The sequence below is a fragment of the Zonotrichia leucophrys genome, chromosome 3, assembly GCF_028769735.1.
Source record: "Zonotrichia leucophrys gambelii isolate GWCS_2022_RI chromosome 3, RI_Zleu_2.0, whole genome shotgun sequence".
Lineage (NCBI taxonomy): Eukaryota > Metazoa > Chordata > Aves > Passeriformes > Passerellidae > Zonotrichia > Zonotrichia leucophrys.
The window spans coordinates 57,732,339-57,758,371 of NC_088172.1; the positions used below are offsets into that span (position 1 = coordinate 57,732,339).

General features: G+C 36.5%; 1 protein-coding gene across 6 annotated transcripts in view; it reads left to right on the forward strand.

Annotated features, from left to right (window-relative positions):
* UTRN (utrophin) overlaps positions 1-26,033 on the forward strand; it is a 341,485-nt gene that overhangs the window by 311,730 nt on the left and 3,722 nt on the right. For all 6 annotated transcript variants that reach the window (XM_064708388.1, XM_064708386.1, XM_064708389.1 and 3 more), the window contains 8 exons: positions 2,554-2,690; positions 4,313-4,351; positions 4,600-4,665; positions 8,061-8,126; positions 15,570-15,728; positions 16,106-16,349; positions 22,648-22,756; positions 24,204-24,290. In XM_064708388.1, the coding sequence (XP_064564458.1) occupies positions 2,554-2,690; positions 4,313-4,351; positions 4,600-4,665; positions 8,061-8,126; positions 15,570-15,728; positions 16,106-16,349; positions 22,648-22,756; positions 24,204-24,290 (907 nt within the window). The remainder of the gene's footprint in view (positions 1-2,553; positions 2,691-4,312; positions 4,352-4,599; positions 4,666-8,060; positions 8,127-15,569; positions 15,729-16,105; positions 16,350-22,647; positions 22,757-24,203; positions 24,291-26,033) is intronic.

Sequence of the window (26,033 nt, forward strand, 5' to 3'; positions counted from 1 at the left end):
CTGGGTTTTTAAGATATGTATAGAAAATGTATTTCACCATGCTCATTTTTTTTTCCACTGCTTTCCTGGTTTCTTAAATTTTTATTGGATTACAAATAATTGTATCTTTTTTTGTTGCTGATAACTCTGTTTGTGCCTGGCTGGTGTGTTGAAGAGCACTGATACCAGTTTGTCAATGATGTTTTGTTATGATGTTTTTTTAGTTGGGTATGGCAGCCATGGATATAAAGTATTTCTTCCTAAACTTTGTCTTGCTCTAAGAACTGAGGTTTTAAATTCAGTTTGAAGGCATGGTCTTTGGAATGAATTTTCAGTGTAGGAAAGTATTTTTTCTTTGCTTTTGAAGTAGGTCTGAAGCAATGGTGCTATTTGTACTATTGATTTGTGTGGAAATAGCCAAGATGTCATGATGTAAGCAAGTGTACAAGGTACCTGCTAGTTTTAATTTAGAAGATAGATTCTACACAACAGTTCCTGGCTATTCTTTTTTTAAAGGAAAGTGTTATAGTACATCTCCCTTGGCATGATTTTGGATTGGGTTGTATTTTGTGGTTATATGCCCAAAAGGAAAAAAAAAAAGCCATTTTTCAGAATTGCACCTTAATTGTATGTGAGTTAAAATAGTTCTTTCAAATCTGCTCAAATTTCACTGGTTAGTTTTTGCAATGCTCAGTCAGTACACAGTCATATAAGTCGTCTTTCTGAGAATCAGGTTGTCACACCAAATAAAGAATACACCAGAGGAAAAATTTTGGCAGCTCAGTAGACATTTATTTCTACAATGTGTGGGTATTAAAATTTTCATTCCTTGGCCTTGGGGCAGAGTTCCATCTGTTGGAGTTGCTGTTGCATGAGAGTGAGCAGCCCTTTGCATGGCCTCATGTTCCTTCTTTGGATGGTGCAGTGGTTGGAGAATGATTTTGTGAACCCTCCCTGGATTCACTTTTTTTATTAAAATTCAGGGGTTCAAACAGCCCTTGGTCACAAATTTACTCTGTTGTCTACCTTTTAAAGCCACATGCGAAAAGCTCCTATCAACACCAGTTTGTTTTACTCTTTTTATTGCTCATCTGAAATGCATTACTGAGTTTGTAACTGCATATATTATACATACATTAAAATATATAGATGAATGCAGAAATATTTTTAGGTTTTGGCAGCAGAGAATAGTTTGCCTGACCTGCCTTTAGGCCACTTGGTAGTACTTCAGGAAAAAGATGACAAAACTGAAGTCTTCCTGTCTATTTTTCACATGGTTGTCCATCGGCTTTGGCATCCTTTGATGCTAACAGGCTTCTCCCAAAGCAGAGGGTACAGGAATACAATTTGTAGTTTGTTACAGAGTCTGGACTGAAAGTCTGTAAAAGCTGTTGCAAAAATTCAGGTAATTCTGGAGGTGAATGGCCGTGTTTTCTTTACTGCAGTTGCAAGAGAAAATTCTCAGTAGTACCAGCTGGAAGGGGATGTTCTGTTGAAATACTCAGCCCAGTCTGAGCACATACACTTTAAAGGCAGACTGTATACCATTGTTTCTTTCTGCAAATGTCTTTATTGCCATTTTTGCCTTGTATTTTATGCCTGTATGTATCCCTGCTTTTGTAGCAAAAGTTAGTTGAATAGTATTACCAAAGTAGTGCTGCCATTATTACTGTGATTATCACCAGTTAAAGGGATTTTTAAAAGCAGTTGAATAAATTTTAATCTTGTTCTCAGGATAGGGTGGTGGGCAGGAAGGGAGAAGAGAGGAAAGGGGCTATGCAGTTACCAGTCTTGGAAGAGGTTGCATCAGTTAAAAAGCTTCTGGGAGGGACAGGAATGTTGATTGTAACTTGTAAATTTAGACTTGTAGAATCTTGTGGCTAATTTATGTCCTAATCTTACTCTGTGGTAGTAAGGAGACCACTGAATCAGTCTGAGTTTGTTATTCAGGCACTAATTGTTCTTATCAGGCCTGTCTGTGCTTTTGAACAGTGCCTGTACACTGGCCACTGCTTCATCTGTGAACTTTTTTGACTCTGGAATATTACAGGTAGTGGCAGAATCCTATAGGAAGAGATTTGGTTACTGGAGAAAGTGCTTATGAAAATCTAACAGAAAATAGGTTAGCACATACCATTTCCATCTTGTGATAAAGTTTTCCATTGTAGCTCTAGAATGGGAAGTAGTGAGGGCTATATCTTACCAATTGATTTTTTCCCTTTTAAATTTTTTTTCTCAAAAATTAAATTTTTTTGTTTTTAAGACTGCATATAAATGTTTAGCTTAAGACTTGAACCTGTGTCAATTTTTTTGTAATTCATAAAATAATTGGTAGATGCATTTATTGCTGGAATTTGAAGCCTCGCTATTATTTTCCAGTAGAAGAGAATTTTTGGTGCCTTAACATTATTGTTGTACCATATCTCAGGACACTAAAAAGGCAATTTTAACATAACTGAAGTTTTAAAGTTCTTCCTTGTAGTCTTTTTCAGGACAGCACCAGCAGTATTAATCAATAATGTTGACATTAAATCAGCACTATGTTGATTTTTTTTTTAATTTTTTTTTTTTAAGACAACATCTGGAGAAGATGTACGAGACTTCACGAAGGTGCTGAAGAATAAATTCCGGTCCAAGAAGTATTTTGCAAAGCATCCCCGGCTTGGCTACTTACCGGTGCAAACAGTGTTGGAGGGTGACAACCTGGAGACGTAAGCTTGGTTTACAAGAGCAGTGGCTCCTGGGGTCACTGGCCTGTTCCATCAGAAACAAAAAGCTGAAACTCAAAAGATAGCCAACAACAATTGCAGAGCCTTGTGCTATATTATTCTGTGCTGTTTCACATTATTTGCAGATCTTCTCTATTATTTTTAAAGTAACGTATTTTATGTTTAGATTTTTATTGGCATTGTATTATAAAGCCAGGGACATTACAATGTCCATGGTAATGGACAAAGCAGGTAATTTGGCCGGGGCTGAATAGCTGTTTTACAAAGAATACTTTTGAGGAGACTGGGTTTTTGGAACTGCACTGCTTATTTTATTACGTCAAAATTCCTGGAATTAGAAATTTCTGAGTTACTTAGGGTCCTACAGGCTTCAGAAATATTGGTGGCCTAATCAGAGAGAGCACTCTCAGTGTCTCCATGGCATTATTTATGGCGCTGACAGAAGTGCTCCACTTTATTTACTCACTTGGCAGTTGTCAGCAAAAGACACTCTTACAAGAGCAAAAATTAAGATGTGTTGACAGGGTGCTAGAATTAGTTTCATGGCTTGACTGTCCCTCACATCCTGGAGTCTGTGGCACTGCTGCGCTGTCTGAGCACAACATAGCAGCAGCCCATGCGAGGCTTCGGCAAAGACGCTCTGCATCCACGCAGCAGCTCATTTCCAGTGCCCACAGTCTGAGGGCTTTCATGACTGTAGGGCTGTGCCTTTCATTTGCAATAAGTAAACAAAACTTTCTCATTAGCAGTTTAAGAGACAGGAGGAAGTAATCTAAAAGCTGTCTGATTGATGGCCTGGCTTCTAAGGAAGCAATGAACATTCAAATGTTATCCACCAGGGCAGTCTTCAGCTACCACCAACACAGGAAAGCAAAGCTGCTTTAATGTGGTGGAAGTTTGCCAATGCTGCCAGAAATTGGAATGATAAAACTATAATCACAGGTCAGAATAAAATTCTGTTGGTCCAGTCATGTGGGAAATACGCAGATAAATTGTCAGCACCATGCTGAGAAAACTCTTGGTATTGCTTCTCTGCCCTGCAGGTGGCAAAACTCAGTAATACATTCCTGCAAATAAAAAAAAAAAAATTAAAGAAAATAAAAACTCTTATAGTTATTCAAGTGTGAGAATGTAATACAATATGTACTGACCTCATTATTTTCATGCCTAAGGAAAAGAAGCATTGATAACTGTGACTTATGGGGGAGGTTTATTGGTGGGGTTTTGCACCCCACTTTTTTTTAATACATTATATTGTTTGCTTTAAAATGAAAGTTCCAGTACTTGAGCAGAGTTTAAATGAATTGATTATGGTTTATGAACTGCAGTTCAATCAATAACATGATTTGGATTTTTCTTTAGATTGATTTTTATGTAACAAAATTAAGTAAGTAGGTCAGTCTTCTGCCTCTCCATGACAAGTGGCAGTATTTGTTGCTGTCACTTTTCTACATCAATTGTTACTTGTTCAGGGTGGGTTGCTGTTTAAAGTATTTTGTGTTTCTCCAGCTTTCTCTTGCTTAAATAGTACTTAAGTTTTTGTTTCATAGTTTAATTCTTTCTCTCTCTCTTTTTTCTTCTTTTTTTTTGTGTCTTCCTTACAGTCCTATCACTCTCATCAGTATGTGGCCAGAGCAATATGAGTGAGTATGCAGAAGCCCTTTATGTGGAAAGCCTCATTTGCCAGTTGATTTCTTTCAGCTCAGTTGCAGCAAATCTGATGTCCCTGAATGGGACTATAGGGCACGGCTGACCCAAAGCAATAAAGCCCTTGGAAATGTAGTGCATGTATTTATTTGTCATCAGTCTAACTTGATTTAAAAATAAGGTTGTCTATATCATGAATTGCTTTAGACACCACTAATTTTTTTTATTATTATTTTTAAACTAGTCCTTCCCAGTCTCCACAGCTGTTTCATGATGACACACACTCCAGGATAGAACAGTATGCTACTAGGTAAGAGAGACATGGTTTCTCACTAGGCTGTTGCATTTTGTGATTGATTCTTGCAGTTTTTAATGCACACTACTGGTTAGATATTATTTTTTTAAAAGATATCTTTCTCTGTGCTTACAAGATTTGCTTCTTAAATCATTAGGTTCTTATTATGATCATATTAAAAGTAAAATATATGTGTTAAATCTATCATCTCTCATACAGAATGGAAGCTGCTGCAAAGTTGTGTTATTTCTCAAGTGTGTCATTATTGGTTTCTTTCTTAATTTTTAACCTTTGAAATAAACAGAACTTGTTCTATATATAGGTTTTCCCAGGAGGATATTAGAGCCAGGGTTTTGTTTTCTTTTGTGATAGGCTGACACTGCATTACTGTTGGCTTTTAGCAGAATAGGTTGTAATTACAGATGTTTTTTGTTGTGGCTTTTGTGGGGTCACCCTAGTCCTGATATGATAAAATGTCTGTTATGCCAAGTCCATCTCAATGTCTGTGTTTTAACTCCCTTCTGTACATTCAGAGCTGGTGATCACAGAATCATTAAGGCAGGAACAGACCTCTAAAATCATCAAGCCCAGCCATTAACTCAGCATGACTGTGTTCACCACTAAACCGTGTCCCCAAGTGCCTCTCCCATGTGCCTTTTGAACTTCCAGGGAAGGTGGTTCCAACTCTTCCTTGGGCAGCCTATTCCAATACCAGACCAGCTTTTCACAGAAGAAACTTTTTGTAATATCTAACCTAAACCTCCCCTGGCACCACTCGAGGCCATTTCCTCTCATCTGGAGTTAAGGGTGTGATGATGGGGAAATATTAACCAGAGACACCCTCTCAAAAATAACTACCATGGGAACTGACTAGGTTTTTCTTTGGGTGGTTTTGTTCTTGTATCTGATCTCCACAACTGAAAAGCAATTTTAACTTTTTCATTTCTTTGAATAAAAATTCAGAGTGCGTATTTAAATTAATAGCATTCTAATTCATGGGCAACTTAAAATTCTTCAGACCAGTTTTTTTAAAATGCCTAGGATATGCAGCAAGAGAAAATAGGGCAAGAAACAAAGCTGAAGGGCTACCCACAGTCAGCCTATTTTTTTTTTGTCCCCCAGCAGCAAATATTTTCATGCTTCATTAGTAGTATAGCACAATGACATACAAAGTTATGACAGAGCTTTTGGTTATTTGAAACATGTCATTCATATTAACCACCCAACATTTCTTTGAATTTATAACTTAGGCCATGTTGTAATCAATTAAAACCCCTGAACCAGACAAATTTCTCTAGAGAGATGGAAGAATTTTCTGTCTACCTGTGTCCTCTTTTCAGCCTGTGGTGCCACAATGCTGTGGCTTTTGGGCCCAGATGAAGCTCAAAATCTGGACTGTCATTAAGGATCAGTGGAGATACTACGTGCAATAACTGCTTTCCCTCTCCTCCCCCTCACCTCTTACCAGTTCTGCTTAGGATGAGATTAGCTGAAGATGGACTATGCAGTTCTGAATTATCATTCAGGATACAAGCCTAAATCTGTTCCTGTTATGTGCCAACATTGCTTAGCAAAATTGACAATTTACTACTAATTGCCTCATAGGGAATCTGTCTAAAACTACTCAGGATTATTTTTCTTCTAGTAATAAAATCTAGAAAAAGAAGATATAATTCTGTGTCTTTCATATAATTTTTATTGTGTCCTTTCTAGTTGAATCTGTTATGTATATGTTACATATAAAATAGTAAATATTTTTTATTGTCCTAGTCTTTTGAGCTAAGCATCTTTAAAGAAATATTATCAGGGCTTCCCTAATAAGACAGTGCCCAGCAGAAACAGTATATTATGGCTTAAAGCCTTCACTGTCACTGGTTGGAGAACATTCAACTCCCACTTTTCTGTTCACAAAATCCCATTCCTGGAACAAGGTATCATCTTCCTGTTCTTGTACTGTGTCACCTCTGAGTTGCTTTTAATTTCCTTCCTCAGCTTAGAGTTTCTATCATACCCTGAAGGCTTTTTGCTATCCTAGGGTCCCTTCCCTGTCTCTCTGTGCTCCCTGCTTAGGGCCATCTGCTGGTTCCATATAGTATCCCAAGCAAATCCTCATTACTGATGGGAATCCTAAATGTGACAATATCAGTGTCATCTGCATTTGTGAGTTGAAATATTTGTTACTCACTAAGGGATCCAGGGCAGGCCCTTCTCTCTTGAAAGTAATGGGGATTGTACTACTTCCCTACATGACAAAGGGATTGTGAAGATTAATTTCTAGAATTATGTTTCATCAAAAGATTTAAATATGCTGAGCTTAGCAGCTTTATAAAGGTGACTTGTAAGCATGTTGCTCACTGTGAACTAGATTTGTTTGAGATGTCCTAAAGCAGAGATGATCTGATTTGTCCTGAGTCACTTCAGAGATTCTCTTCCCTTCAGGGGAGATGTGGGAGCACAATGTCCCAGTCCAGCCAAGGTGGAAAAGGCAGTCAAGTTGACATTCAGTGTATGCCTTCATTTATGCCTTGTCTTTGACCTCAGGAGTAGTAACAAATGTAGAGAAGGGCAAATTTGCTCCATTCTAAAAGAAGTCACCAGAGTTCCCTTTCTTTACAGCCTTGCATATTCCTTTCAAAAGGAAGTTTGAAGATGTCTATAGTAATGCACAATGCACTTGCAAAAATATAGGTGAAATTAAGATATCTTTATAGTAAAGGAAATAGCCCTGTTTGGTACAGTTGAATATATGTGTAGAGCATTAAGTGTTCCTAAATTTTTATGTACATCTCTTGTGTACATAAGGTACATCTTTCCTGGATACCTGAACAGATAGAAAGTTTCTGCTTTGATTTTAAATAACTATGTGACCTTGTACATACAGTCTAATAATCTGGTCTTTTTACATTAATTGCTTCCAAAATGAGGAAGTGTAGGCAATGATTCCCTGCAATTATAGTGCTTTTTGTGGTGTTGCACAGGACTTGTCTGTCCACAGTGTGGTATTATTTGCCGAGTATAATTTCAAATGTTTCATGTTCTATATTTAAAAAGGATTCATCCTCTTTTGTTAGTCCAGCTTTAGAAAATTCAAAAAGAAAACCATCTGTGAAAACATCTTTTTAACTAATTTTGCCATGCGAGTTGTGGTGATGCTAATGATAATTATGATAGAGGGAGAAAATACACTTTTTGTTGCTGTTTGGCAAGTAGAATTAATTAATGATAGCACAAGTTTCTCATAAAAGTCCTCTGGATTATAGGTTTTCATCACAAAATCTAGGGAGTTTATTCCTAATCATGTATACAAAGATTGCCATATCTGAGCTGTTTCTAAGTAGAATTGATTTTCCCACTGCCACTGTTCCAATTGTGCAGCATGAGGTCTGAAAGTCGTGATCTTTGCCTTTCAGGCTTGCACAGATGGAAAGGACCAATGGCTCCTTCCTCATGGACAGCAGCTCCACCACAGGAAGCGTGTAAGTACCTCAGGCTCACTGTGCCTCTCAGGAGCTTTGGCTATAGGTTCATGCTAAAATCTTCAGCAGTTCTAACACAGGATTTAGTGCCAGTGAGAGCAACTAATATGTATGAGCCCAAGGATGCCTCTATAAGTTTAATTATTCCAAGCACCAATTGTAGAAATTGGTGATGTTCACTTGATGGTGTGTGGGAACTCTGTGTTTGTCAGCCATTCTGCTTCAAAAGTGGGCATATTTCATGTGACTTCTAAAAGCCCACAGCTCTGTGCCTTCTACTTTGTATTCCTTTTCTGCATTTATCATAGTATAAAATAAAATAATCCTTTTCTAGGCTTTTGCTAGACCCTAGACAACTTTCTTATTAAAATAAAAAATCATCTCTACTTTGAAGATTCTTCTAAGTCAGAGCAGTGTTGCTGCTTCTTGTTTATATTTCAGTTTTCTGGCTGCTCATCCATCTGTTTGTACCTGGAATTGTCCTGTGTAATAAAGATAGTCCTACATTAATTTTACCAATTTTGTCTTTTTTTTTTTTTTAATTATGTGTCATCTTTATTGTAAAAACTAATTAAAATGCATTGGTTCTATGCTTGGAAAACATAGAACCCCTTGAATTGCTGATGAATTAAATAATTCTTTTTTAATGTAGAAACAAATTTTTTAACCTCACTTTATCATCAGTTCAGTTGATTAAATCAGCATTGTAGGACTCTGCCTCTTCTAAGTTATTAACAAATACCGTCAGCCTTTTTAAAGAAGAAAACTGAAATTGTTCTTTTTCAGCTTTAGTTTAAAAATACTGAAGGTCTCAGTAGTACTTTCATTTACTGTTTTAAAATTTAATAAGGAGATTATTCTATCTGTAGGTAGTACACTATTAACAATTTACTTTGCTTAAAAGAAGCACATATGATCCCCTTTAAATGTTGCCTCTTTCCTGATTAATTAACTCTATTTACAGACCAAATAAAACTTTTTCATGTGAACTGTTTTTTATGTGTTTCTGTCATTGGCACACTCACCAGTGAGAGAAATGCAGCCAAAATATTCCCTTTTGATTTCCCTTCCACAAAAAAAGAAAAGCAAACGCACTGTCATTTGGCAGGAAAGCTGCAAACTTGAAGGCAGCTAAATACTCATACATTTGAGTTGTGTATTTTGAGATTAATGAGCCTACTCATATACAAAGACAAAACAACCATCCATCCCAGTGGTGAAAAGCAGAGTGTGTGCTTGATTTTTACTGGTAAATCAGCTGTTGATTTTAAAGCAATTTCCCTGCATTCCTTTTCCTTAGAAAAAAAATCAAGATGGAAAGCTTGTGTACCAGCAAGTGAGAGGGAACTCTGAATTTGGGTCTCAGGGGACTGTTACGCAAACAAAATATGGGCAAGAAAGTAACCCTGTACACAGTGGCACCTTCTGTTTTACTTGCAGATTACAATGCATGCTCTCATTAAGTACTGAATACTCAAAATTCTGAAGACCTGTGGTTTAAAGTTTAAACTATAGTTATAGAATCGTTTTGGTTGGAAAAGACCTTTAAGACCACTAATCCAGCTGTCCAAGTCCACCACTAAAGCATGTTCCCGAGTGCCACATCTACCTCCCTTAAATGCCTCCAGTGATGGTGACTCAAACCACTGCCCTGGGCTGCCTGTTCCAGTGCTTGACAGCCCTTCTTGTAGTTCCAGGGAACTACAGAGCTATGAAGTTTGTATCCCAGTTTGGATCAGACATTGCTGAAACATTGGGAGTTTAGGATTATAGTTCAAACTTATATTTTTAAAAGCCTCTTAACATAGAAATGGGGATGGTGTAACCATTCTTATATGGATAGAATTCAAAGGAGCAATTTAAAATGTGAATACGTGTTTTTTCAGTTCAGATGTAGAGCTCTGAGCCAAGCTGCCTTTTTTATTTTTTTACAGTATTATTTCAAACATTCAGGAAACAATTACTGATTTAGAAATCAAATTCTTTGCTTCTCATAATTGGATTTCTGCTTCATGATCTTATTTTTATCGGTCCTGAAGAGTCCTTCAGTTTAATGTGAATATAGAACAGAGGCAGTGTTGCACTTGAGTTTGAAAGTTACTTCTTTGGTCTTATCAAGTTCACAATACTTTTAACATTCTTCATGCTTCAGAGATTATGTGTAAGAAGTCATCTACATTTGAATAAGAGAACTTCTGCTGTTAGTTAAACGTAATGAGTTTATTTTCAGGAACATTTTGCAATATGGCATTTGATTAAGAAAGCACTCATCAAAGATAATTCTTGGGTTTTAACTAACCTGTTTTCTTGAATGTCATTGTGACTTTTATCTCTCTGACTAAGCCTTTCCAACACTCCCCTTTTCAAGAGATATGTGAAGTCCATTAAAAATGCTTTTTTCTTAATCAGAAAAATAGTTGTAGATAGCAAAAAAAGGTCTCTACTGTAGTATGTCCAGCTTCTTTAAAAGCATTCTAATGCTCTCATGCATGAATTTTCTGATACAAATACAGTGAACAGAAATGTTTTCCCTTCATTTCATCTTCTCCTGACATTGGAGAGTTCTAAATGTTTAGGCTAGAATGTTTTGATGAACTTTATTTGACTTTAATTCATGCAAAAGCATCTCTATCTTTAAAGCAGACTTACCTGTCCACAAATTAAGATGAGCATAAGGAGAAAATTAAGTCTTTACAATAAGGAATGATAAATAGTGTTTCTAACAGAAAACTATGCCTCACAATTTGATAAATCATTATCAAAATGTATTAGAATGAAAATAAAAATTGTTAGAGAAATAGGACAAGAGTGTAACTCTCCTATTCCTGTAAGGTATGAACTATCCTAACCAGCCCATACTGAAGTGAATTGCAGTGGGCACAATATAAATACTTTCAGAAAAAATGCAGACTTACTAGCTGTTTCTGGTTTGTGCCTTTACTAGCAGTTATCTTCATATCCACAGCATTGTTGATGCTATTTCACACTCATCTTAAGGCAGAGTTGGAACATATCTGAAATTTTATTTTTTAGGGGACCCTGCACTCAGTTTCGGAAGTAGGAACAGGTTCATTAAGTGAAGGTCATTGATACTTTTACCTGGCACTGCTACTTAATGTGGTGTAAGTCAAACTGGAGCCCCAGTATATAATAACTGAATACTGTGACATGATGTAAGGGGTTAAAAGGTATCTTGTCACAAGGAGAAACTAATTTCATGAGATGGTAAAATTAGGAGAAGACCAAGTAAATTAGATGAAGTATTTTTGAGTACCTTTTGTATCCTTATTCTAGTATGTCTCATAGCATCAATAGGTCGATGTACACTTTATTTGGACTAGAACACATGGTGCTTAGTATGAGAGCTACAGCAAAAGTTAAAATTGTCAATGAGGCAAGTTCACAAATAGCCACATCTACCTATCTTAAATCAAATTTAGCAGTTTTCTAAATCAGATAAAATAATGCACTGATAAAAATTGGTGGTCAAGAAATCTATATTTTCTTCCTACAACATAGTCAAATAAAAGAGAGGTTATATGCAGCTTTATTTGCCTCTTGCTTCCTCTATGCACAATGCATGTTTTGGAATAGATGTCTTGAAAATATATGTCCACAAAGAGAATAGGATCCTTCAAAGGTGTTTTCCCTGGGCTTCTTTGTTGGGGTGTTCTTCTCCTCTGAGATGTACTTCTTTCAAGTCTGATCTCCTGGGATGTCTTGTTTGTTGCTTTTTACTATGGTGAAATGCAGAATAGAAACTGCAGCCTCTACTGTCAAAGGACTTTGTGTACTTCTAGCTGTTCCTCAAAGCACAGGGTATTCAATAAAACAACCAGAAAAAATGAGCAATTAAATTTTACATTATGCTTTTATTTTGATTGCTGATCACCATCTCCTACCACTTCAACAGAACCATGTCCCAGATTCTCCAAATGAAAGTATTTGCCTGGCATAGAACAATGACCTTATGTTGCAGGTCATTTGAAGCCCTGTCCTGGGATTCCTGTGCTACTAATGAATCTATCCTAATTAAAGTCGTGAGGTTTGTTGGTTCAGTTTCAAGGTTGTGTTTTTTCAAACTAGTAATTTTGCAAGACAGACCAAAGGTAGAAAACATGGTGAAAATACAGTTTTGCTGCAGAAGCCTTCCTTTATCAAATGCCTGTGAGGAAAGCATGCTGTCAGTTGCAACATGGGATGCCTAAAAAAGGAGTAATCAATATTCACAGCCTCTCCAGTAGGCTTTCTGAGGCTCTGAACCAGTGGGAGAGAAGGGAAATGAATCTTTTTCTAGACTGAATAACTTTGAGACCAAAATATAAAATGAGCTGTATTTGGCTGTGTTGATCTCATCTACTGGACCACAATATAGTATGTAAGCATTTATTGTATTGTAAACTCATTGTGCAAACTCTTTTTTAAAAGCCTTTATAAGTTTCATTAAAAATTGAGGTTACAAATTCTCAGGTTTAACAACTTACAATTAATATAATAAATCCAGCTTCACAGAGCCTTATTTTTAAAAATATTCGGTTTAGGTGTTCTAAATTTTGTGTATAAACTATTTTACCATTTCAAAGCATAGATAGCAACTTTTTGATGCCTAATGAAAATAACCAGACTGAACTAGATCAAGTAAACATTTCCTGACATCATCAACACCCTTGCACAAAAGAAGGCTGTATGTGTGGTCACACAGCATCACTGAAATTCACATGTAAGCAGTGTTTTGAAGCCCAGCTGATAAAGCTGTGTTCTCTCACCTGCCTGCTTTAACTCTGGTTCTGTGCTTGCCCAAGGGGTGACATTGAGCTGCCGTCACTCTTGGCTCGCTGTGGTAATTTCAGTCCCAGGGTACTCTGCACGTTTTGCAGGGCTGTTTGAAGCCCCCAGAGGGGTTACATCACTTTGGCAAAAATTTTGTTAAAAGAAGTAGGGTATTTTTGTCAGGATGACTAAAGGGTATAGAAGTACAATGAGGTTTTAATTATCACATTGGGACCTGATCCAAACTCCATTAACTGCACTAGCCTTTGTTTTAATTTCAAATAGACATTGAAGTATTGATGAAGAACAATAGTGATTATGAATTTCCCTGAGATCACTCAAGTAGTGAAGAAGATAAAGCAGTTAAAGGCTTTTTTTTTGTTTGTTTTGTTTTGTAGATAATGAGGGAAAAGGAACACTGATCTGTTTGTTTCTTTTTCAGCTAGCACTCTTGGATGTCACTATTTTTTTAAGGACTTAAATGTACATGCAACCCCAATTACATTTAACTCTTTCCATATATGTGTATTTAATAAAAAAATTCATTAAATTTATTCATTGGAAGATCCATGTTGCCATGTCTGTACTGACAACAGCCCAAGGCAGCTAAGAAATGAGTGAATGTACATTATTTTCTTTAACTTTCTACTCATTTTTAAGAGCAAAACTCAATAATTAGGTTTTTCATCCAGTGGACAGAACTGCCACAGGCTATATATTTTCTTGTTTGGATTTTTTTTTCAGCAGGCACAGTGTTACTTGATGTACATTTCATTGTTTGCACAAGTCTAAATTTTCAAGTCTTGATGATGGGTTGGGAAGTAGAAGGCCACATGATAGCTTTGGGTAGATAGTGAATAGTTATCCTTGGGAAGAAATAATTTGGTGCTGTTCTACCATGAGATTAGCCTTCAGTACAAATTTTGTCTTAGGCAGTACTACAGAGAACCCAATCATTTTGCTAAATGATAGAAGTTCTTTTCCAAGAGAGACACACCAGGAATCAGGATTTATTAAATCTTTGGCCTTTTTGTCTTGTTTTTAATGCTGATAATGCTTTTAAATTGGTATTGATATACTGAGCAAATGGTACTTTAACAGGATAAAGTAAGATTTTTCATTTCACAAACAGTATTTATGCAACTCTCATCTGTTCCTGTCATGAACATTTTCTCCTTTTGTCCCAAGAGTTTGAACTTATTTCTGATGTACCCCCTAAACCATATGCATGTCCCATAAGACACCTAATGATTTTCACTTCTACATGCATTTATTTATAAACTATTTCTCACTACAGAAATAACTGCTGTTTCTTCCAGGGTATACTTTTCTTAATAACTGGTTTTGCTATTTATTCAAATGAGACAGTGCATTTGGAAATTCTGTGATGAAAGATGTTAAATTGACTGTCAGGGAATTTTTTAAAGCATCCTGAAAATCTCCATTACACTTTTATTTGGAAAATAAATTCTTTGCATATAGTGAACTTCTGATTTTGAGGATGCTTTTCATTTCATAACCAGTGGATAGCAGAATTTGCAACTGCTAGTTTCCAACAACAGGAGGTAAAATGTTTTTCACATTAAAAACATTTTTAATGTGAAAAAGTCTCTTTTCTAAATAATATCTGAATATGTGTGTATATACTGCCCATGTGTGTGCCATTCTGCTCTGACCATGCTTTAACTGTAGGAGATCTTTAAGGTAAAGTTTGTGCCAATACTTCATGATATCGTAATGTATGCAGTATCTGGTTTGTAGTCAGTTAAAGGAAATAATTCAAGGAGGGGTTTTTTATCATTTTTACTGCTGCAGAAACTTCTCTCTTAAAAATGAATAGTATATGTTTTTCTGTTGTTGATTCATCCTTCTTGAGGCAAGCAAGTAAACTGGTTTTAGGATGTGGTGTCTTTCACTTTCTATCCATCTGACTTTATTTATGGAGAAAAGCTAGCAACTTGGAAAGTAAGGCACATCTGTACAAAACCAAATTCACTTGGGTATTAAAGCATAATTGAAAGTGTCAGGACTTCTGTATCTCCTTATCAGAAGGTAATTTCATGTGAGTCAGGAGGAGGACAGTGCTATAGTTTATTTCTGTCCCTGAACGTCTACAAAGGACATCTACTACCAATGCAGAATTTCAAGGTCTTGTATGGTATATCAAAAGGGGGGGATAAAAATGGAACTTTTTTCTCTAATTTTAATGGGACTTTTTGTTCTCTGATCTTATCAGGTAAATTAAGCAAACCAAAATTATCTCCTAAAAATTTCAAAAAAGTCACATATGGTTAAGAAATGGATCTAGAAGATGCTTGTTTTATTTAAGGCATTTCAAATCAGTCATCTTTGATTGCTGATTCTTGTTTTCATTCTTTTCTTTTCAAACCACTGATTCTTGTTTTCATTCTTTCTTTTCAAACCACTTGCAGCATTTATTCTTTATGCATAGATTGAACTAAGTTGATCCTTTACTACAGATTAATCTTTTTTTTTTCCTGTGCATTATATGTTTTTATGGTATCCTTTCAGTATGTTTTTCAGGCTTAATTTCTTCTTCTTGCTTAATCTTTCTCCATAAACAAACAAAATCCCTCAGCTTGATAGAGATGTTTGCTCACATAATAAATGTTTTACTGCTCTGTCTTTATCTGTGTTGTTTTATTGTTTCAGAGAGGATGAGCATGCCCTTATCCAGCAGTATTGTCAGACGCTGGGAGGAGAGTCACCCGTGAGTCAGCCACAGAGTCCTGCTCAGATACTCAAGTCGGTGGAGAAGGAAGAGCGGGGAGAGTTGGAGCGTATCATTGCTGACCTTGAGGAAGAGCAAAGGTCTCATAATCATCATACTGGTGTCTGAATTGTCATTTTGTTGTTGTTTGAGCTATGCATGTACTATGTTGAAGATGAGAAAGACCTAGAAGTTATGATTTTAGCAAAAAAACCCAAACAACAATCCACAATCAAGGCAGATATCGTACATAGGCTGGCTCTGTTAGAAGAGGGAGGTGTCTGTGAAAAAATAAATTAGTTTCACTTTTACTTCACTGCCTTGTTTTCAATCCCCCATAAAACATAAGTCAAGACATTGTCTTTGTTTGAGCTCTTTGTGTTCTTAGTTGGAGATGCTAACATTGTTTGATCTAAGAAGTCTTTTATTTTCATTTACTTGATTAAGTCATCATTCTCCTCCACTTTTCATATCCCAGGAGTCTGCAGATAGAATATGAGCAACTAAAGGAGCAACATCTTCGGAGAGGAATAAACCCTCTTGCGTCACCTCCCGACTCTGTTGTGTCACCTCAACATGCTGCTGAAGATGCTGAGCTCATTGCTGAAGCTAAACTCCTGAGGCAGCATAAAGGTCGTCTGGAAGCAAGGATGCAAATATTGGAAGATCACAATAAACAATTGGAGTCTCAGCTTCACAGGCTACGGCAGCTGCTCGAGCAGGTACTTGTACACTTTGCCCCATATGGTTTCTGCACAATGGATTTCTTGGTGGAGCAAAGGCATTGACATTTTACTGCAGATATTTTCACCATGTACTCTTGGTCTGTTGCAATCAGTCATTTCTAATGAGATGTTTTTTCTTACACTCTACTATGAGTATTGTTAAAAAATGGATCTAGAAGATGCTTGTTTTATTTAAGGCATTTCAAATCAGTCATCTTTGATTGCTGATTCCTGTTTTCTTGCTGATTTCTTATTTTTGACATGGTTAATGTCAAATGAGCAGAAAATGATTGTGAGTGCTGGAGTGATCATGAGAACTTAGGGAACACTGAGAATAACACAAGCAAGAGCAATAGCTTCTCATTAATTAAAAAGCATGGGAAGAAAATATAGACCCGCTCCAAGTAATGATTCCAGCCACATTCCATGCTTGACTTAAATTTTACCAGACACTTTCCTTAAATAATATGTTTATGTTTAATCACAGTTAGTCACTCAGACCTCTCTTAGCATGCCAGAGACAGATGGCCAAAGATATGTCTGAAATACAAAGGAGCAATTAATTACATTAAAAATCCAGTTCCTCTTAAGTGGCATATTTAGACCAGTAAGCTACAGCAAAGTGGTCTTTCACACAAGTGAAAAGGTAAGAGACTTTTAGCAGGTGCTGGTAGCTGGAGATCACAGGGTTTGCTTGTTGGCAGAAGGAACGCTGATTGCTTTGGAAGTCAGCATGTGCACACCTGGCTTGTAGAAATAACAGGAGCAACCTATACCATAATACCTCAGTAAGAGCAGCAGCAAAGGTGTTGTTAGAGATGGTTGTTTGTACCATCATGTGTGGAAGCCAGAGTAATGAAGATAAATTTGTATGAATGTTTTCTTCTCATTAATCATTATGTTTGGGTCAGAGTACAGTAAGGCAAGTATTTCCTGCCTTCCAAGAGTCAGATGTAGTAGGGGATTTAACTAAGCCAAGAAACAGGCTACATAAACCAGGTATTAAAATGGCCTAAGTTCCTGCTGTAGATCATACTCTCATTACAGGGATTAAGGTATTTGCTGTTTGTTTTGCTGGCTTTGTCAATTTTCTAGGCAGGTTTGGCTCAATAGGATTTAGATGCATCTGTTCCAGTGACTTCCCTACCTGTCTAGCAGACTAAATTTTTTTTTGTTGCTGCTGTTATTCTAGCATTTTAATCAGTATTTGAGTAGCTATAATATTTCATAGGGAAGATAGCAACCGGTGCATTGTTCATAATAATTTATAAAGTAATGATCTTGGTATATGTGGCCAATACTTGGTCTTTCAGAGAAGGGTTTAAAATCTGCAAAGAAACATGGCTGAATAAAACAAAGAAGTTCTGCCAAACCCATGTTCCCTTGCAGCTTAGTGCTTAGAGCAGAAACTTGTTCACCCCTTAAACCCCTTTTTTTTCCCCTAATGTAGCTAAGGATGATCTCACAATTTTGTAATCTTTTTGGAGTCTTTACACCATTCTCAGTAACACCTTTAGGGTATACATTTTTGTTGTGATTAAATGGGTGGAAGAAGGGACAGTAATTATTATCATTTCTGCCTTTGGAATTTTCTAGGCATTCTGCAGCTTTTGGGTTCAGATAGGGTAAAGCAGAATAAAGGTGACATTATTCAGTATTTCTGTGTTTACAACTCATTTACTGTAACTGTTGCTCTTGTGCTTTCTGTCCGCCTTGTCCTGTCTCTGTGGGAGTCATGCCATGCTTCTGATTGTTTCAAGTATTATTTCCTAAGGTCTTTGTTTCTACTCTGTCATTTAATAAAGTGGCTCATGCAGAGTCAAGTATATGAGAAGATCTGCATTATTTCTTTTATAACCTGTCTGTGGCTTTTCAATGTGCCTTTCTATATATTTCATTACTTATTTTACCAGATGTTTCACAAACTATTTCCAGAATGTTGAGGCTACTCCCCTGATGGCGATTCAGAAAGTATAAATAATTTAAATTTTTAATAATGTTCTTTAAAATTTATTTTGACATTGATAGAATTATGAAGCAATACTGATTTCTATTACTGTCCCCTTTCTGAAGAAAAAAGACCACTCTTCAGCATGTTTGCTGTTCTGTCAGCTTGGCCACTACCTTTTAGGACAGCCTTTATCTCTTTCACTGCTTGGGGAAGGACTTTACTGGAAGCCTATTTATATTTATTTGTTTGTTTTGCTTTTGCTGACTGTCCCAGTTATTTTTAGGGGATGAAAGGAATACCTTTTTTTATTAATGAGATGGATGATTTGCAAGAAAGATACTCATAAGTCTCAATCTCAAAATATATAACAACAATATAATTACTAGTATTAAAGGACACAACTGTCTTAGAGCAATATCTTTGCCATGGCTGGCATTTCATGCCATCTGTTTGTCTATTCTATCAACAGCAACTCTGCCCATTCCTCTTTTCCACTAGCCTCCTGACTGGTGTTTTATACCACTGAGTATAAAATACTGGGACTTTTTTTTTTTTTTTCTCCAAAAGATTGGAGTGAGTCTGTCTATACAGAGATATGGGGGTAGAGAGTTAATGAAATTTAGAAACTTTCATGTAGTAGCTGCCTAATCTAGATGAGAGCATTCTAGGACATTCTTTAGAGAGCACCTTCAGCAGAAATATGCATGCATCCTCACTGCACATTTGTCTACTTCAGGTCACAATTCTGAGGATACCATACTATTTTTATTTTAGCAAGCCCAAAGGATTGGTAACTGTCACAGAAAGTTGTCGTTTTTGTCTGCCTGATTGATTAGGGTGCCAAAGAGGAAGGTGAAACAGAACTGGCATGTGACAGCTTTGATACCAACATGTTAATCAGACAGAGAAAACACAAAGAATCCATTATCATTTTTCTTTTTTCAGCCTTTATAGATGCTGCATTTGCAAAGTCAAAGTGAGTCCTATTATGAAGGGCATTTAAAGTCTGCTTGAATTTTTCTCTGTTTTCTCTGAGCTACTGAATAGAAGTTTCATATTGGATTAGATATTGAAGTTAGTGGGAGCTAAAATCATCTGTCAACAGCTGTATGATCAGATAAATAGGGGCTGCAACTCTCTTTCCAGCTGAAATCAGAAGAGCTTTATCAGAAGAGCATAGGAGAGTTTGTTTCTTTTATAGCTGGGAGAAAAATTCTGGAGCAAGAAGAAATATCTGTGATGAATGTGGTAGTAAAATAGGCATTTTGAGGTGTCTTGTGATTCAGACTGGGAACACTGAGGTTTAGTTTGGTTTTTTACCAAAAGCAGCAGATGTCAAGGAAAGAGCAGGTATGTCTTTGCTGTCCATTACGCCACAGAGCACTTCAGGCTCTTCTTTGGGAAGGACACCAGCAGGAGGCATAGTGAAATAAGTCACTGTAGATTAAAACTGGTTGAAATAAATATCTCCTTTGAAATGCTTTAAAAACTGCTGTAATACAGAAACAAAACCAAGACTTCATCCTTTTCTGGAGAAGGATTTATTTGTCCCTTCATATCTTTGCTTGGTTTTACCTAAAAAGAAGTTTGAAAACTCTCTGAGACTGGAGTTGGAAACCTCTCCCTCATTCCCATAGAGGCATGCTCAGTATCCCTGCTTTTATTTCTTTCAAGAAGAAGCAGCAGGTGTATAATAACATCTAGAGCTAGTTGCTTTTGGTTTCTGGCTTATGGGCTGTCTGCTGAGTTGTTTTGAATAAGAATACATGAACTTCATGATACCTGAAGTGGGTTAGGATGGAAGTGCTCATATTTTGTAAGTGTTATATAAATGGAGTCAAATACAATGTGATTTTCTACTGTTATTTTTCTCATGTTCTTCAACAAAATTGTTTAATCATACCATATCCTCATCTGGCTTGCATTTAATATTTTCCAGTATCTGATTGTTATATTAAGGCAATTGTACCACTGTGACAAACCTTCACTTTCTGCTCCAAACTCCACTCTTCAACTGCATAACAATATTGTCCTTAATTTGGAAGAAGAGTTTTGTTTGTTTAGGCTTTTCTTTTTATTGCAGTCACTTGAACTATGCAGTGTATCATTTATCAGTATATTTAAATGAAAATTAAGTAATCAGGCATTGCCATCTGATTAGAAGATGATGGTGTTGTGGGTTTTGACTTGTTTTTAAATCCGGCTGCAATATTTCATTCTGACTGCTACAGCAACATATGGTACATCAATGTAAGGTATTCCAAGTATATTTTGTTTTCTCTCAGATTATCCACTGACAGTCCTGGTGCTCTGTAGTGCTCTTCTATCACTTACAATAGAACAACTAAGTGGTACCTTGACAAACTCATCACCTGAGTTTGTAGGCATTTAGTTTCTGTCTATCAACATGAGCTGTTGTCTTTGCAGTGCCTCACTCTCCTTGACTGAGCCTATGTGGTGCTGTGCTGCAGTTTTGTATGTCCAGTACAGATCTTCTCATTCACCCTCATTCATCTGTGCACAATTTATTCATAGTTGCTGCTTGAACAGGGCCAGAGGCAGAGATTTACTCCAGGTGCAAGTTTGCATTTTGGATGATTCACATTCTCTCTGTCATCTGTTTGTGGGGTGGGCAAGCAGTGACTGCTGCTGGAGTTAATTCTGTTGTTCTGTATTGAAGAGACTCTTCACCTGTGGAGAATTTGCTTCGTCTCTTTACCACTACAGCTCTAACATTTCAGACAGTGGTTCCTGGCAATACAGAATTGCCTGGGTTAAGCAATCCTACGCTTCTCTGATTTAAAATCACCACACTCATTTTACTTAGACTCTTTAGCTGGATTGAAGCCTGGTACTGAGCAGCAAATTACTTAACTACCTGATAGTAATTCATTGTTCAGAGAAGTGTCTTGACAGTGAAATCCTTCTCTGGCTTGAAAACATTTCAATTTTTCTTTGTCTCCTATGCAGACTAAAATTTCTTGATTTATTCTTTAAGTCCAAGCTGGCCTTTAGTATTGTCATGCTGAAAGAGATAAGATTTAGAGGAGTTTTACTGAAGATTGTTTTTGTTAGGTTGGAAGCTATCTCAAGAAATTGAGTATTTCAGTAAAGGCTGTGAAGTGCAAAAATTTGTGCACAAATTAACAGCCATTCTGTATTCTAACTCTGCATCAAGTCTCATAGCTGCTCTAGGTACTTGCTCAGTTTCAAAAAGATCATTAAAAGCAATGATCTTTTGTATTACTTCAGTATCTGCTCTTGACAGATTTACTTGAATAACCTGCTTCTTAAGCTGTTTAGAAGTAATCTCATGATTTGCAATCAAAAAGATAAGAGATAGCAGCAACAATTTTAGTTAAATCTACTTCAGATGTAAATATTATTTCACTTATGTTTTTTTCAGAACAATCGCTTCTGAAGTTCAAATACTGTATTACTAGTTTCCTCCTCAAAAGGAATTTTTAAAATAAGAAAGGAAAGAAAAGAAGGGAAAAATGCCTGAATAAGGTCTCTTCCAATATTTCTGAGCTGCTATGGCCTTTTCTTATTTTCTGTTCATATATGTATATTTAAATGTAATCTCAAACACACATGGTTACAACTAAATGTAATATTGATTTCTGTGATTCTTCAAGTGAATTGAAGAGGCCAGAAAAGCTTCTTTTCAAAGTATATAAGCTATTTCTCATAATTTTTAGAAGTTTGTTTAGTACAAATTCCTGCAAATTTGGTGTCTTCTAAAGGTTGAGAAGCAGCATCAGCAGGAGTGATGGCTGGCTACCACTTTTTGGATTTAATGAAGTTGTTTTGAGTCTGTCTTGAGTGTTCATTTGATTCTGGAGTTCTACAAATCAGTTCATAATTGAACAGTTGTTTTTAAGGATGCTCAGTCATCCTTGTAAATATTTTTATGGGGCCCTGGCTGAATGTCCTGTTTGTGTGTATATATACCCATGCAGATAAATACAACCTAAATGATCCCATTGTGTAGTCTTTCTGCAGAGCTGGACTGGGAACCTTGGCATACTGTGTGTGTTGTATGTAACCTTGTGTTTTTGTGATGCAACAGAACGTTGTTTTTATCAAGACTATCAACTGAAGTCTTGTAACAGCTTCTTGAGTCTAGATTTTCTTTCTAGATTTTCTTTTAACAAGTTCTTGGTTTGGGTGATTTTTACCACTCATCAGTTGTATAGACTTGAGCCAACTTTGAATAATTTGAAGAACAAACAAGAAAAAGCACATTAAAAAGGAAAGGAACAAAATGGCTGCATACTAGCCTACAATTAAATTATGTGGATACAAGTAACCTAAATTTGGGTTTTCTTGTCTTTAATGTAGCCCGAGTCAGACTCCCGGGTCAATGGCGCCTCCCCCTGTGCGTCGCCCCAGCACTCTGCCCTCAGCTTCCCGCTGGAGCAGGACACAAGCTCGCAGTTCCATCAGACAGGTGAGTGTTCTCATCAGATAACGTGCTCATGAGGCCATAGGTGACTGCTGGAGGGGTTTGTTGGCACCTTCCGGACAGATTTGTAAATCAAAAGGAGCGGATCTTTGCGATGCTGCTGCTCAGTGCAGCTGCAGGTGTTGCTTCCTCGCACTTGTGAAGAGCTGCAGTATCCTAAGAATCCATGTGACACTGAATTACAGGCTTTTGTCAATAGACGCCTTGGTTCCAGCTATTCTTACCAAGTGAATTTACTGGGCAAATCCATCCTCACTGAAAGGGGAACCAGACTTCATTGGACTGAAGTGGCCAAGAGCTGTTTGTGCTACAGTACACACATGGACCCAAGTAATCTGTCAGATACAGGAACAAATGTCCAAATCACATAATCTACACTTGCTGTCTGCTTTAAAAATTCTTGTGTAAGCTCTGCTTATCCTGGTATTTTGATGTTCCCACTCCCAAAAGGTTCACATCTTTATGAATAATTCAATATTTATGGGTACAGACTCTGCACATAAAGGGATTTCTTTCTCTGTTGAAAGATTATTTTAAATTCTCCAGTAACAGAACTCACTAATTTCACCATGAGTTAGCAGAAATAACTACAGACCATTGCATGGACAAAAGCAGGGGAAAAGAGAAAATATTTCTCTCAAATTATCTTATGTACGAATTCTTCCTGTTTCTGTTTTTAAGCCTAGGGTTATAGATTAAATATTATTTTATTTCTGTAGAAAACAGGAAAAATATTCTCTTGCGTACTGAACATTTTTTATTCAGCATTAACCTATGTTTTTACTTTATCTGGAAAAACATGGAACTTGAGTCTGATTTCATGCAGTATGAAAGATGCTGTCCAATAAAACTGCCAACAACACACCAGTTACGTTCCCTAACCACTCTCTTGGCTAATTTTAAGCATCATTTTTCAAAGATATGGCAAGGGTGATTTTAGCAGTATTGAAATGGCTGACACATATTGACTAAAGACCACTTAAAAGATAAATGTTAGTATTTTTTTCAGAGAAAAAATGGTGTATTCACTCTGAAAGTTACATGACAAATCATCTGCAATTGGAACCGAATTTTAATAGAGTACCTACTGAGTTTAATTACCTCATCTTGTAATTTTATTTAACTGTAAATGTTTATATACTGTTCCTTGCTGGCAACTTCTAGTTAAATCCTGGATGCAATGGTTATGTTTTAATGAAAGAGAAATGAGTTTGACTGCAAATCAATAATGTAACTTTCATGTCCTCTCCCAAGGCTGGCAATTATCGATGATAGTTCCTGCACATTACAAAGGTTTCAGGTACTGTTTTCCTGTGAAATATAAAGGAGTGATTAACTGGAATGTTGGCTAAGAATGCCTTTTAAAATGTCGTTGTCCTTTTTTTTTTCTCCTCTTGTTACAAAAATGATTTTTTTGTTGTCATATCTCCAGATGACTTGTTAGTTCCACCTCATGATACCAACACAGATCTAACAGATGTTATGGAGCAAATCAACAACACATTTCCAGCTTGCTGCTGTAAGTTTAACAAAATATGTCTTGAGAATCATATTGAATTTGAGGTGGTCTTGTGAAAAAAGAAAATCATTCTTGTGGTATTGACTAGGAGAATAAATATCTCTTAGGAGATTTCTTGTGTAGATATATGCAAGCTGTATAATTCTGTTCCTTAAAATTCCTCAATATACACTACTTTTGAAGGTAGATAAATGTTCTTGTTTTAAGTGGAAGCAATTCATTATAAGAAAAGCCTGTAGCTCAATGTTGAATTTTCAGCAGTGCATAAATAAGAGGAAAGACATCTAGAATCTCACTAGCTGCTGATAAAGACCTTTGTAGAACTTAAGTGAATGCAGATTCAAAATTTCTGAATGCAGTTTTTGTAATAAAGCTTGAAAAAAAAAGTCCTTAGACTAATTACTGAGCTAGTTATTAAATAGACCAGAGGAAATATGTGAATGCAGCATTTAACACCTTTCCCTGCTTAAATGCTTTGGAAGTTGATATTTTATTCAATGTCTATTAAAGAGAGATCAAAAGGAAAACCAGCTTGTTCCTATGCATGTCCTGTATCAGCTGACATACATTTTCCCTGATCCTCCTTACTGTGTCACTGCACTTGAAAAAGTGAGAATCTGTCTCATGTATTATGGTGGGTTTTGTAAAATACATTTATACATATATATAGAGAAAGACATGTGTATTTCAGCACTTTTGCCTTAGAAAAACAGTAGTGAAAACTTTGATATATTTTCAAAACTGTTGGAAGCTTCAAATGAAATGTAATAATAATGATCAGTTTTAAAAAGCAGAAGTCAGAGAGTGGCTGTTTATGCCCAGTCCTTTTGGAAGCATCAAGACTCAACTCTATGCTATTTCATAAACTCTATGCGCCCTGTTAAAACACCCCTTTTATCTCCTGAACACACATTGCTGCATCACAGAAGATGGAACTTGCATGTTTTGAAAAAGCAAATGAGGTTCCAGCAAAAAAGTCTTGTTTCAGCTATCCTTTTTGATTTTTGATGAGTTCAACAATTCAGAGGCCCTTGTTCTGCAAATTAAGGTTTTGATTCTAAGGAGCATCTCATTTGAGGTCAACAACTAGTGGGGCTGCTCAGCACACCTCGAGGATGTGTGTGTATACAAATCAGTATAATTGGTATAAAATGCAACTCAAGCATTTGTTCTTGGTTTTGAAAGTTACTGTCTTGCTAGGTGGCTACACAGCTACATGGTCATTTGGCCCAAATGAATTTAAAGCAAATTGCATTGTGTTAGGACAAGCTTGGTAACGAAGGGTGTTCTCCAGGACTGGAAAACAGAAAAAGAATTTGATTTCGTGAGCAAACACCTTGAATGAGACAGGAGAATACTGCGAGTAAAAACCATGGCCCCTTCAAATTGTGAAGTCTATCTGAGCATTTAAGATTAAAAGAAAGCACATTTCCACATTTCATGGGATTTTTTTTCCCCATTGTCTGCTTAAACCACCTTTCCCCTATTAGTAGGTACTACTTATGTTTGCTCTCATTCAGTCATTCTATAACATCTTTTACTTTGAAGTAAATTTTTTTAACTATCAGATTCATATCTTAAATGTTTTAGAAGCCTGGAATGAGGATTATTAGTCTGGCCCTCCCAACAAAGGGCATTAGACTCTGAGTTTTGCTAAGGAAGACCATGACAGACTATCCAAGTCCACCATCTTTTCCTGTGGCCATTTGAGAGGGATCTGTTTTCCTGGCTGGACAATTGTCA